The sequence below is a fragment of the Psammomys obesus genome, unplaced genomic scaffold (assembly GCF_907164565.1).
Source record: "Psammomys obesus unplaced genomic scaffold, mPsaObe1.curated_primary_1811, whole genome shotgun sequence".
In the NCBI taxonomy this organism is placed as follows: Eukaryota; Metazoa; Chordata; class Mammalia; order Rodentia; family Muridae; genus Psammomys; species Psammomys obesus.
The window spans coordinates 213,271-227,041 of NW_026594014.1; the positions used below are offsets into that span (position 1 = coordinate 213,271).

The following is a 13,771-nucleotide window of genomic DNA, read 5'->3' on the forward strand; positions in this document are numbered from 1 at the left end:
GGCTATGGTATAGGGGGATTGTTTTTCCTGACAACTAAAACTTCTAGGAGGAAATATAGTTTACGATTTGGAAATTGATGAAATAAACATTTCAGCTTCCTTCATGCTAGCCACCATCCATAGTTCCAAAGGGCTCTGTGCTGGGCAGGAAAGAGCAGTCATCAACAGTCTGACCTCACTGAACCCTGTATAAAGTTAACACAATACCACCCTGCCAGGCAAGACATGCCCACTGGTGCAATAGTGGCATGACAGTTTTGGAAGTGCCCAACTACTTCCTGAATTCCACCCCATGAGAATGATATGTGAAATATAAAAATACTTTAAATTTTTAAGAGATACTCATTTCATTATTATTTTATTCCCATAATTTCTCAGACCTACTGTTTTAAGGAGTATCCAATGCCAGGCACTGTCCTAACTATCTTGAAATCACAAGGTCTGATTCCCAAAACCACCCTGAATGACAGGCCTGGCATTATAAGGGAGAAGAAAATGCTTTGCTAGAGCCAAACTAGTGAGCATACAGGAAGGCCATAAGGGGGACATTAGGGAATGTGACAAAGCTGGGTGGAAAAGGATCATGATTGTGTAACAATCTCCTTCATGTTGAAAGAGTCTGTCCTACAGGCAAGACTCAGAAGACAAACAACTCACAAATCTCAGGAATCTCCTTAAATTTACAATATTTACCAATCCCATCCCTGGGTTATAGAAACATCAGTCAACTCCTGGGAAGGGAGTCTCTCCAGTCTGCTAACTGCCTGGTGTCATAGAAGGACATTTGCGAGGTCTTTCATGAGTTGCCCCCCAGTTTGGGGTGAACTTTCCAATGATCCTGCTGCCTTCCAGCCATCTATGCTCAGAGTTACCCCCACCAATGTTCCTGTATGTAACCCCAGTAAGTCCATTGGGCTGCCAAGCTGGACTGTGGTAGAATCATTACTTTGGCATGTCCTGGATTCCCTATCTGGAGTGAGCAGACACTTGATTACACCCTCCCAGGAAAGGCCATCCCACAACCAGACAATCCTGGTTGAGGAGATGGCAGCCATTATGTTGGCTAGTTTTATGTCAACTTGGCACAAGCTAGATTAACCTGAGAGAAAGGTGTCTTCACTGAAAAAAATCCTCCAAGAGCAGGCAGCAGTCAAGTCTGTAGGACATTTTCTTGGCTGATAACTGATGGAGAAGGGCCCAGATCATCGTGGGTGGAGCCATCCCTGGGCTGGTGGCCCTGGGTACCATAACAAAGCTAGCTATAAAAGCTCTGAGGAGCAAGCCAGTAAACAACACCTCTCCATGGTCTCGACATTAACTCCTGCCTCCAGGTCCTTGCCCTGCTGAGATCTTGCCTTCACTGCCTTTGATGGTGAATTTTTATATGGAACTCTGAATGAAATAAACTCCATCCTCCCCAAGATGCTTTCGGTCATGGTGTTTAATCCACCAATAGTAACCGTAACTGAGACAATCACCTTGAAGACAGAAGAAAAACCATAGATTTATCAAGGTGTCCTCATCAAATGGAGAAATTTAGAGGAAAGCATAAAAGGGAGACAATGGTGATGAACAGAAGTATATCAGGGTCAATTTCGGCTTTTAGGAATATCAAATTCTGAAAACCAGTCACTATCAACTGCTAAAAGACATTCTCCTAGATTCACAGCTAAGTTTCTAAGATCATGAAAGAAAACACCAGATTCACAAATGAGTCATAGCTGTAGAGCCAAAATATCAGAGTCATCAGAGATGTCTAACCTTCTGACATTGTGATATAAGGTTGCCACCCACAATTCCATTGGGCTTCACTCATCACTATTCTGAGGCACATGCAGCCCACAGGCTACATATTGTACACACCTGACATCTACTACAGATGAGAATTCTGACTCCCTGGGGTTTTGACAGTCATTTGTTAAATAAAGGGGATGCTTTTGGCTCCATATGAGGGAAGACGACCACCACATAAAGCCAGGACCACATTGTTAATGAAATGGTAATCTAGAACAAAAATCCTGGCAAAGAGAAGAAAACAAGTAAGGACAAAGGGGAGATACCAAGATGACAGCCAGTAAAAGGGAAATATCAGCAAAAGGGGGGAGGAGGAAAAGAAGAAAGGAAGCAATGAGAAGAGAAGGCCACTGAATAGATCCATTCTTCATGCTATTGTGAGAGTTTGATCCATCATATCAAATTTCAAGTCTCCAAACCTAAGATAACAAAATAGATGTTGTTCATTATTAGTGTACTCCTAAGATACGATGCACACCTGCAGATTGAAAATAACCTATAAGACCTCACCACATTCCTGGAGGGACATATCCTCTACTACCCCAAGAATGTTACATCATTCTGAGCTTACAACTAACTATTGTCTCTTTCTTTCCCACACTACACATTTTGACATTTTTGTCAAAAAAATTAAATTAGGATAGTTTGTCTTCTTATTCTGGATCCTCTATTGATTTGTGTCAATTTTGGGTGGCCTTTGTCACTATGGCTTTGCAGTATAATTTGAGGTCATTATAATTTGTGATAACTCCAATTGTGTTCCTTCTCCTTAGGACTGATTTTGTTTTTTGTGGCCTTTTGTACTAGTTAGTATTATGGAGCCCATTTCTGGGTTGCCTAGCAACCAATGATGTCATCAAATGTCACCAACCAGGTAGCCCTGGCAGGCATGGTTACGTTGCTCCTTAAAGGGGCCAACCCACCCTTTCTCTCTCTCTCTCTCTCTCTCTCTCTCTCTCTCTCTCTCTCTCAGCTCTTGCACCCTCTTGCCCTCTCTCTGTTGGGGTGCCCCTCTCTCTTTACCCCATCATGCCTTCCTCTCTTCTCTCTTTTCAACTCCATCTAATAAACCTCTTTCATATAAAATCTGCTGTGTACTTCATCATTATTTAATTTGGTCCTAATAGTAGTTCCATGTAAACTCTTCAATTATTTTTTTATACATCTGTAAAGGATTTTGATGGAAATTTCACTGAATATGTAGATTACTTTTGGTAATAAAACCTAGCCATTTTCACTATATTCGTCCTGCCAATTCAGAAGCATGGAAGGCCTTTCTACAATCTAGAATAAACTACAAATGACACAAGAAAACACAGCACTATGGGTGACAGCAAGCAGAAACATCATTTGATAAGAAGTGGAGGCTGGATGGAAGGCAAATAGGCAAAGAGATGGGGTTTGCCACAGTTGGCTTTGACCATCAACTTGGCACAGCATGCAGTCACCAGAGACAAAAGTCTCAGTTGAGGGGTTGCCCAGGACAGATTGGTCTGTGGGCATGTCTGTAGGGCACTGTCTTGATTGCTTACAGATGTTAGAGGACGAATCCCAGGGTAGGAGGTTCCATTCCCAAAGCAGGTGGTCCTGGCATGTGTAACAAAGCTGGCTAAGCAGGAGTCTTGCCTGGGCCAGCAAGCACCATTGCTTCATGGATTTCTGCTTCAAGTTCCTGCTTGTGTTCTCATCCTGACTTCCCTTGGTGATGGACTGTGATATTGTCTTAGTTAAGGTTTCTATTGCTTCAGTGAAACACCATGACCAAAAACCAAGTTGGGTAAGAAAGGGTTTATTGGGCTTACACTTCCATATCACTGTTCACGACTGAAGAAAGTCAGGACAGGAACTCAAACAGGGCAGGAACCTGGAAGCAGGAGCTGATAGATGCAGAGGCCATGGAGGGGTGCTGCTTCCTGGCTCACTCCCCATGACTCTGTCACTCTGAGTTTTTACAGAACCCAGGACTACTAGCCAAAGCATGGCACCACCACAGAGAGCTGGACTCTTCCCCACCAACCACTAAGAAAATGCCCTGCAGCTGGATTTTATGGAGGCATTTTTCTTAATTTAATTAATTTCTTAATTTTCTTAATCTCCTTTCAGATGACTCTAGCTTGTGTCAAGTTGACATAAAATTAGCGAGGATAGGCCTGTAAGCTGAAATAAACCCTTTTCTCTCCTGATATGTTTTTGGTCATGGTATTTTATTGCAGCAACATAAATAAAGTCACTTGGATTCTGCTTATTTTTCAAAATTTCCCATCTAATTTTTTCTAATCATGACCATTGCTCCTTCTGTCCTTCCCTTTCTTTTTTTCTTTTGTATACAGGTCCTTTCTACATAACAATTTAGCCCTAGCTGGTTTAAAACTTAATTTGTTATGTAGACCAGGATGACCTCAGACTGAAAAACATCTCCCTGCTTGTATATACTAAATGCAGTTAAATTATTTTTACTTTGTCTTCCATTCAACATCTAGACCTAGAAGAGAATGACAGCTCTATTCTCCCTAAAACAGAAAGCATGAGTAAGAAAGGTTGTTGGCCCTCCTACACATTTCATACCTGAGCGTGAATGAAAAGTGACAGATGGATACATTACACCCTAACTCAGAAATCTCAAGAACTGAGAATCTTAGGAAAGAGTTTTGAGAGTATCAAGATTTGCAGAGTGATAATACTTTCTAATTGGGCTCTCCTTTGTCACCAAAATGTACTTGAGCAAATGTTTTCCTTACTGTGATGATCGTGCAGACTGGTCCCAGGAAACTCCAGATGAACCCAGTGTCTGTGTTCAGCCAGCAGCTGTAGAGAAAAAGACAGGAGCCATGAGCATTTGTCTCAGACACTGGCTTGGCAATTGTACAACCTGCAGAACACTGCAGAGTGAGATTTATTCCAAAATTCTGATTGCAGGGTGGATGTATCTCAATCTCATATGGACCAAAATACACCCTGGGCAAATACTCCTGAGACCTCTGCCTAGAATGGGTCCAGGGTAATGATAAGTTCATAACTTTCACAGAACTTTCTTTTTGTGTACTCTCCAGCAGCACACTGTGCCATTCAAACCTCAGCTCCGACAATCCCTCCAGTACAAACTCATTACGGATCATCGAGGTCTTATAATCTTTCTACTCCCTCGCCCTCGGTATTCCCTTGGCCTTACGTGCAGGAGTGCTTTGTAGATGTATGAGTTGGGACTGGGCCCCACAACTCTAAATTTTGATTGGTTGTGATTTTCTATAGTAGTCTCTGTTGCACAGAGAAGCTTCCTTGGTGAGGAGTAATAACGATATTTATCTTTGGACATGAGGACAAATATTTAGAATGTGGTTAGAAAATATACTGATTTAATAAAGTATTGGTTGTATGGATGTCCTCCAACATCCATGACTTCACTAGCCTTGGATAGTTGGCTAAGTTTCTAGTACCAGCAGTGATTTCTCACTTGTTGAGTGGGTCTTTTCTTTTAAAACTTTTTATTGATTCTTTTTAAATTTCATATCATTCACCCAATCCCACTTATTTCTCTACCCCTACATATTCACCCTCTGCCGTTGCAACTTCACCCCAGAAGAATAAATAAATAAATAAATAAATAAATAAATAAATAAATAAATAATAAACAAATAAATAGATGCTGCACCGTAGAAACTGAAATGAGTCATACAGTACACCCTTTTGCCCAAACAACTTTCCTTGCAAATCTTCACTGCAGTGAATCATTGGTCTGGTTTAAGACCTCTGGCTTCAGCTACACTATCAATACTGGATCCTCCTCTTGGATATCCTGTCGTTGCTCTGTGTTGTGGAGATCTTGAAGCTTTGGTTCTGGAGCACTAACCCCTTCACATACTCCAGCAGTTTATAGATGACAGATGTTGGGGTTGGCCAACTCAAAGCCCTGGATCTGGGCCTGGGTAGTAGCTGAGTTGATCAACATGACAGCTCTCCTGCATTCACAGCACCTGGTCCAGCTCTCCAGCTGTGCCCAGTGGAGGGGTGGGGGACAGCTCTCCCACTCTCGTGTCCTCAGAACTGGCTCTCCTGTGCCCACAACACCAAGACAGCTCTCAGTGGAGGTGCAGGGCCTGTGTTGAGTGAGTCTTAAGTCCACCTAGAGACTGTTGGTTACCACCAAGATATGCATATCAGTGTTGCACCTATAAGGCTATCATGCCATGTATCATTGTAGTTCATAGGGTTCATATGGGGGAAAGCCCATAAGGTCTCACCCTACACAGACAATTATAGGTAAAACTAAGGAATGCCAAGAGTGGGAAAAATAATCTTCTTTAGGGAAGAGCATACCAATCTGTTATCCAATAATAAATATCCAGCCATAAAAACATACGTACAAGTAGCATTATATAAACTAATAAGGTTTTATTTATGAATTTAGGAAAACAGTCAAATTAGCCCAACTTGACACTCTCATCCTGGGAAATTGCAGTTGTATGTCCTCTACTTAAAGGGCATACATCAAATTCATTACTATAGTAAACTATTGTTAAACCAGCATTTCATGTTCATGATAAGCCCTGATTTCAAGGACACATTTTCATATTTTTCTTTAAGTAAGTTAAAAATGTTGGGGTCCAGGGTGAGTTGACTATCTAACTGATAGCTCTTACACTCCCCCTTGGCACCCCAGTTGCCTTGAACAGAGGACTGCTAGTCAAGCATCTTCCCTCATGTTAACCCAGCTGCCTTGAGTACACCATGAGGCCCCACTTCTTATTGAAAATATGTAGGTAGCTAATAGTTGTTAAGAGAGAGGCATTTTCTTCATTGCCCACAACCCTGTAAATAAACCCTCACCCATACTCTATAAGTAACCCCAATTAAAATTATGAGGTCACCCTACCCCCCCAAAAATGACCTGAAAGTAGTAGGGGGCTTGCTGGGAAGATGAAGATTAGTAGGGTCAGTTGGCCATTGTCTGAATTAAGTTCACTGATGTGGGAAAACCCAGACCACTGTGGGTGGAATCATTCTCTAGAGAGAACGTCCTAAACTGTAAGAGTGGGAGAATGGAGCTGAGTAGAAGCAAGTAAGTATGTGTGCATTTGTTTCTCTCTTCTCCTCACTGTGAGTGCCATGTGACCATATATTTGAAATCCCTGCCTTGGCTCCTCACAGCGATGGACTATAACCTACAACTGCAAGCTGAACTAGATCCCCTACTCTTCTATGCTCCCTTTTGCTAAAGTAATTTAACAGAACCACAGAAATGAAATTCCAACCTGAGTACTTCAGAGCCATAAATCTCTGAATTCTACAGCCTGGAGCTTAAAGCTATAGGCTTAAAGCATTGGCTTTGAACACCCATGGGCCCATGACTTCTACCCTGGAAATGTGTCTTCTTGCCTATATACATTACCCATCAGTGTCAAGTGAAAGGCCTCCATCTGGTCATTTGATGACTCCAGATCACTGCTGGAGTCAGTGCTCTGAGAGATCACGTAGGTATTCTGTGGTTGGCATGTTATTCCAGGTAATGTTTTTAACTCAATACAAATTATAGTCATTGAGAAGAGAAAACCTCAGTTGAGAAACTGCCTCCATCAGATTGGCTTGTAGGCATATGTGTGTGTTGTTTTCTTAAACACTAATTGATGAGGGCCAGAAAGCATCATTTCTCCATGGTTTCCACCTCCAGGTTCCTGCTTTGAGTCTCTTCCCTGACTCCCTGTACATTAAATATACAGGGAGTATATTTACAATATATAAATATATATTTAAAATATATAAATATTTACAATATACAATAAATAAATGGCCTGTACATTAAATATACTTTAAATAAACATACTTCAAAGTATACTGAAAATAAAACCTTCTTCCCTATATTTTATTATCCCTATCATTATTGTCATGGCATCAATCAAGGTAGCTAGTACAATTATCATCATGAAGCCTGGCAGCAAGGTCTTCATAAAGAAAGAAATGACACTCACCGATTATGCATCCCATAGCCCCATGGCTGTACACTGGCAGAGATTACAACCACCAAAACTGGGAGTCCATAACCAAAGGCACAAAGATGCAGCATCTTGATGTTGCGTGAGCTGAAATAATTCACAACCTTCAGGTTTCTCACCATCAGGAAGAGCATCACTGCCTCTACCAGCATCCAGAAGAAGCAGGCAAGGAAAAGATAGTGTAGAAATCCCGCAATGATAGCACAGGCCATCTGCAGGGGAGAAATTTGCAGGTCAGGATTCCCCAACACAGACAGAAGATTGAGGTATAAGAGCAAGGGAAAGATCGGTTTTCTCAAATAACCCAGCCTGTTTTCCAGTGAGCATAAAGTAGTCACCCATCTAGAAGCAGTGAGTACCTTGGCTAAGTATCCAAGAAAACTAACAGAGAAAGGTTTAATGTCAGGTAATAGAACCAATCAAGGGAAGGATAAGATGGCTGCTTGAGACTCCAGGTGTACTTCCTCCAGGGTTCCCTCAGCTGAAAGTAACCCTAGAAAAAGTCATGGTGCATAAGCAAAGGACAGTTAAGGGAAGAAGGATTCCACAGTGCAGCTTCCATGAGGTCACCATCTGTGACAGGACTGGTCTCTTCAGTGATGCAACTGTTTAGGAGTCATCCATACTCCTGTAGGTGAGCCTGTGCTCTGTAAGCAAGTCCTCTATGCGCATTCATTCACCAACTGGATTTGTATGGACTCTCTTCTTTGGTCTGTCATCAATCAGTGAAGCCTTTGCCCACTCCATGCCCCATAGGTCCCACCCCAGCATCCTTACAAAAGCCAGGCATGGAGATGCACATCTGTAGCCTCAGCAGCAGGAAGAGGGACAAGGATTACCTGGGTATCACTATCTAGCCAGCTTCTCCTACTTGGTGAGTTCCACACCAATGAGAGATCCTTCTCAAAAAGCAAGGTCAGGCCAATGAGATGACTGAGATAACCAACACACTTGCTGCCAAGCTTGATCCTATGAAAGGAGAGGACTGACTCCTGCAATTTGACCTATGATTTCCATGAATTGTGCATACCCACACGCATGCACATATTCAAACACACACAAAAATGATATATAATGTTTTGAAGCAGGCATGGAGAGATACTTCTATTGCGAAAGCACTTGCTACACAAGTGTAAAGACTGGACCAGAATTTAGATACCCAGAACCCACATTTGTGCTAAAGGGTCATAGTGGCTCATCTGTTATTCCAGCCCTGGAAAGAAGCCTGCTAGTGAGACTAGCCATGATGGCTGGCTCTAGTTTGACTGAGAGACCTCACTTCAGTGAGAAATATGCAAGAGTGATAGAGGATTGATTCATTTCTTCCAGCCTCCACATGTACATGCGTCCCACACATGGAAGATCTCCCCAAGCTGCTTTTGGCCATGGTCTCTATCACAGTTACGGAAAGAAAACTAAGACACTGTCAGGAGACACTGTGAAAAGCCCATGGGAGGGAACCAGATAGTGATGAGCAGGGGAGGAACATGGGCAGGAGGTACAGCTGGATGGTGACACAGCCCAAAGGTCACAAACCTGGTTGTCAGTCTTGTCTAGACCCGTGAGGAAGAGAATCTTGGCCAAGAAGAGACACGCACAAAGGTGCAAGTGCATGTAGGTGTTGTGGTTCTGAACAGCATGGCACAGCAGGAAGGTGGCCATGGCCAAAGCGAGGCATACCAGGGAGATGACCGTACCCACGAGGCTGATGATGTACAAGGAGAACTCCATCTATCAGGAAGAAGAGCCATCGTTGACCTCGAAATAGAACTGAAATTCACCTTCACTCCCAGAAGGAAAAAAAAACCTTACCCAGGCCTCCTGTGCTAGTAGGAAAGTCCAGGATTTCTGTCTTCTGGTCCCAGAATGATCTGAGTGTTATCCATGACAGTCTGATCAATCTGATAGCATCCCTGAGTTACTCACGCCCAATACCTAGTGTTTGCTTGGCTGTCCATACTGAAGAGGACATCTACAAACTACAAACTACAATTCCTCTTGTCACAGAGGTCCTGGATGTAGTATAGATTCTCCATGTAATATAAACAGAGACATTTCAGGAGACAAAAAAGGGGAAACTACCATACACCTGTAGGGCAGGTGAGCTGTGTCCAAATTCCACACCCAAACTTTTTATACCGCCATTGTCTAGGGATAGAACACACATGACACTAGCAATTCTAGCAATTTCTGCACCCTTTGAGTTGAGCTGTGAGGGATCACCTCCATCCTTTCCAATATTTTTGTGCTCAAGTAAGTCCCCCACCACTTGAAACATCTGAAGCTGTTTCCGTCTCTGGGGCTGAGCACTAACCAAGATGACAGCATCTGAGACATTTCAACTTATATTGAAAGTATCAGTCATTTCCCTATATTGTTCATTGATGAATAGTTTTAAAATTGATGGTGCCTTCTCTGTGTCAAAGATAATTCTAGCCAGGCGGGCATGGTGGCACATGCCCGTAATCCCAGCATTCGGGGAGGCAGAGGCAGGCAGATCTCTAAGTCTGAGGCCAGCCTGGTCTACAAAACGAGTCCAGGCTAACACAGATAAACCCTGTATCAAAAAACATATACATAATCCTATCCAGTGCATCACAGTCCTCTACGCAACATTGGCACAAACCTGTTTAAAAAGAACTGCCCACGATTTTGTCAGCTCCCAGGCATGAGAGCTGTGATGCCATAAATGCCTGTTTGCTAATCAGTAAAACAGGAGTGTAATAATCGCTGGTTTTGGTTTTTGCACATCTGTATATGTGTGTGCACATGCGTGCACATAAATGCGGAGGCCAGAGGACAACCTTGGGTGCCACAATAAGGAATATTGTCTGCAGAATATCTCCTTGGCCTGGAGCTCACCAACAGTGAGTCCCATGATCCACTAGTCTCTGCCTTCCCTACTGGGGAGATTTCAGGCCTGCGTCACCATCCCTGGCTTTTTACACGGGTCCTAGGGAATGGCAACTTATGTACTCAGATCCTTTTGCCACATTTCAAGCACTTGACAGACTCACCCATCTCCTCAGCCTATGGCTGCTTTGACATGGTCATTTCTGTGGGGTCACAATAAATTCATGCAACTACTTATAAATGCGTCTTATGATGTTAATTGTGTATTAGTGTTTTTTGTTGTTTTTTTTTTTTCTTGCTGCTTTGACATGAGAGCTGGGTTCCACTCAGAGGGACTGAGTAAGGCTTTATCAAAGAAAAATATATCCACACAGAACCTGAAAGGGAACATTCTTGTTCTTGTCCCATTGTAAATCCTGAGTTTCAATCAAGCTCTGTAGTAGGAAAATGCCCTTGTTCTTAATACATCAGCCAAGGACACTTTCCATGCCAACTAAGACACTTTTCTTCTCTATTAAGTCAGTGCACTCATCTCTGCTCATATCATGGTCCCAATTGTGGATATATCTCAATGGAGACTTTATGCTATACCCAGGACTTCAATGGCAAGGGATTCTGGGAACTGTAGTTCATATATGTTCTCTCCATTAATTGAGTGAAGAACATCCTTTGGACTTGGAGATGAGCACTGAGAGATGCCAGTGTGTTATCAACCTTCGCTGGCACTTAGGAATTCCTATAACTCAATTTTTGGTTGACAGCCATAATTTAGTAGAAAGAGAACTTTGGGGCCAGGTTTTTCCAAGGTTCAGGACCCACCTCCACCAGTTACTAACTCCAGGATGAAGCAGGTCACTGAGCATCAATCTTCTAGCCCATGAAATTTGAAATTGACCAATAAACAATTAGCTTCAAGCAAAAAGTCCCAGCATATGGTAACTGCTCATTAAATGAGACCTGTGAAATATATTGGGTATGCCTGGTTATAGTCTGTGACAGTTTCTCTTGGTGGTGAAGTTAGTTAAATCTGAAATTTACTAAGAGATAAGCTGTTCTGCACACCCTTGAGAAGTGTTATTGATCAGGTTGTTAGAAATGGGAAGACTCATCCTAAATTTCAGTGGCAGCCTAGACAAATGGAAGCCTAAGGGGAAAGCTTTGCTTTTTGCCTCATTGCCTTCACATCTTGCTGGTAAGTTCATCCATTCTAATATTGTTGCTAGCTGCAATGTTCCTTGGCTGATGCCAGAACCCAGATTCTTCAGGTTTCCAGTGTGGACAGAAACCAATGGTGTTCCAGAAACTCCAAAGTGTTAGTGCCAGGCTGAGGCTGCTGAGACAGAAAGCTTCTTGGATTGATAATTTACTGGATTCTCAGTTACTCCATGTGAAGTCATGTAAAAGTCATATAATGCAAGCAAGTCTAATAAAACCCCCTAAGACATGTTCATTCTACTGGTCCTGTTCCTCTTTGGAAGCCTGACTATAGAGTTATTACATCTGATTTTGTGTGTAGCTTTTTAACATAGCATTTTCCGCGTCATAGCTTTTTAACCCACTTAATTTATCAAGGAAATGTGGCGCGCCATCCTCTCTCCCCGTGGTTACCTTCTGAAAGACTTAAACCATAGGGTATTGGATGAACACAAAGGATGTTCCATCAGTACACCCCCATTAGATTTCAGGCAAGATACTCGGGGAAACATGACATGACCCCTCAGTACTCACTGTGAGCTCCCCAGAAGCCATGATGATGGCCAAGTTTGTCATCCGGTTACATCTGCAGGATGTGTGTGTCTCAGATGCACTGAGGATCTTGCAGCCTGAGGATGTCCATCTCCCATTCTCCACATCAGTGTTCCAGGAGACACAGATGGGACTCTCAGACTTCTGCTTTGGCTGAAAGATTAGAGGCCCCAGTCTCCTCAGAACTTCACCGGAATGGATTCAATGTGACCAAACTTAAGATCCTGGGACTAGACAACCCAGGAAATGGAAAGCTGACTGTATTTCAGTCTGTAGAGATGCTTGTTTTAGTGTTACACCACTACTGGTACAACAAAACTCCTTTCAGAGCTGAGGAGGTAGCTCAGTAGATAAATGTGATTACAGTACATTCATAATGGATTGAGTTCAAAGTCCCAGGGTTTACATTTAAAAAGCAGGAAATGCCATCGTAGGCCTGTAAGCCCAGCCCTAGGAGGCAGAGGGGTAGGAGGTTATTATTATTATTATTATTATTATTATTATTATTATTATTAATTACACTTTATTCACTGTGTATCCCCCATGAGCCCCTCTCTCCTCCCCTCCCAATCCCACCTTCCCTCTCCCTTCTTCATGAATGCCCCTCCCCAAGTCCGCTGATAGGGGAGGTCCCACTCTCCTTCCTTCTGATCTTAGTCTATCAGATATCATCAGGACTGGCTGCATTGTCATCTTCTGTGGCCTGGTAAGGCTGCTCCCCCTTCAGGGGGAGGTGATCAAAGAGCAGACCAATCAGTTTATATTAGAGGCAGTCCCTCTTCCCATTACTATGGAACCCACTTAGATACTGAACTGCCATGGGCTACATCTGTGCAGGGGTTCTAGGTTATCTCCATGCATGATACTTGGTTGGAATATCAGTCTCTGGAAAGACCCCTGTGCTCAAATTTTCTGGTTCTGTTGCTCTCCTTGTGGAGTTCCTGTCCTCTCCAGATCTTACTATTTCCCACTTCTTACATAAGATTCCATGCACACTGCCCAACAGTTGGCCTTAAGTCTCAGCGTCTGCTTTGATAGTCTGCAGGGCAGAGCCTTTCAGAGGCCCTTTGTGGCAGGTTTCTAGCTTGTTTCCTGTTTTCTTCTTCTTCTGATGTCCTTCCTCTTTGCTTTTCGGGATGGAAATTGAGCATTTTTGTCAGGGTCCTCTTTCTTGATTAGTTTCTTTAGATGTACAGATTTTAGTAGGTTTATCTTATATTACATGTCTATATGAGTGAGTATATACCGTGTGTGTCTTTGGAGGGATAGGAGTTTACATGAGACTTGATGTCCAGACATGTGGCTGAATCAAGAAGCTCTGGGTTCAGTGACAGAGGCAGTGTCAAAAAAAAAAAAAAAAAAAAAAAAAAAAAAAAAAAAAAAAAAAAAAA

At 42.7% G+C, this 13,771-nt stretch overlaps 1 protein-coding gene across 1 annotated transcript in view; it reads right to left on the reverse strand.

Annotated features, from left to right (window-relative positions):
• The window catches only part of Adgre1 (adhesion G protein-coupled receptor E1), a 94,489-nt gene that overhangs the window by 6,210 nt on the left and 74,508 nt on the right, over positions 1–13,771 (reverse strand). The window contains exons 15-19 of the mRNA XM_055617768.1: positions 12,363–12,533; positions 9,318–9,512; positions 7,758–7,993; positions 4,533–4,599; positions 1,297–1,478 (exon numbers count right to left, since the gene is read on the reverse strand). Coding sequence (XP_055473743.1) covers positions 1,297–1,478; positions 4,533–4,599; positions 7,758–7,993; positions 9,318–9,512; positions 12,363–12,533 — 851 coding nt within the window. The remainder of the gene's footprint in view (positions 1–1,296; positions 1,479–4,532; positions 4,600–7,757; positions 7,994–9,317; positions 9,513–12,362; positions 12,534–13,771) is intronic.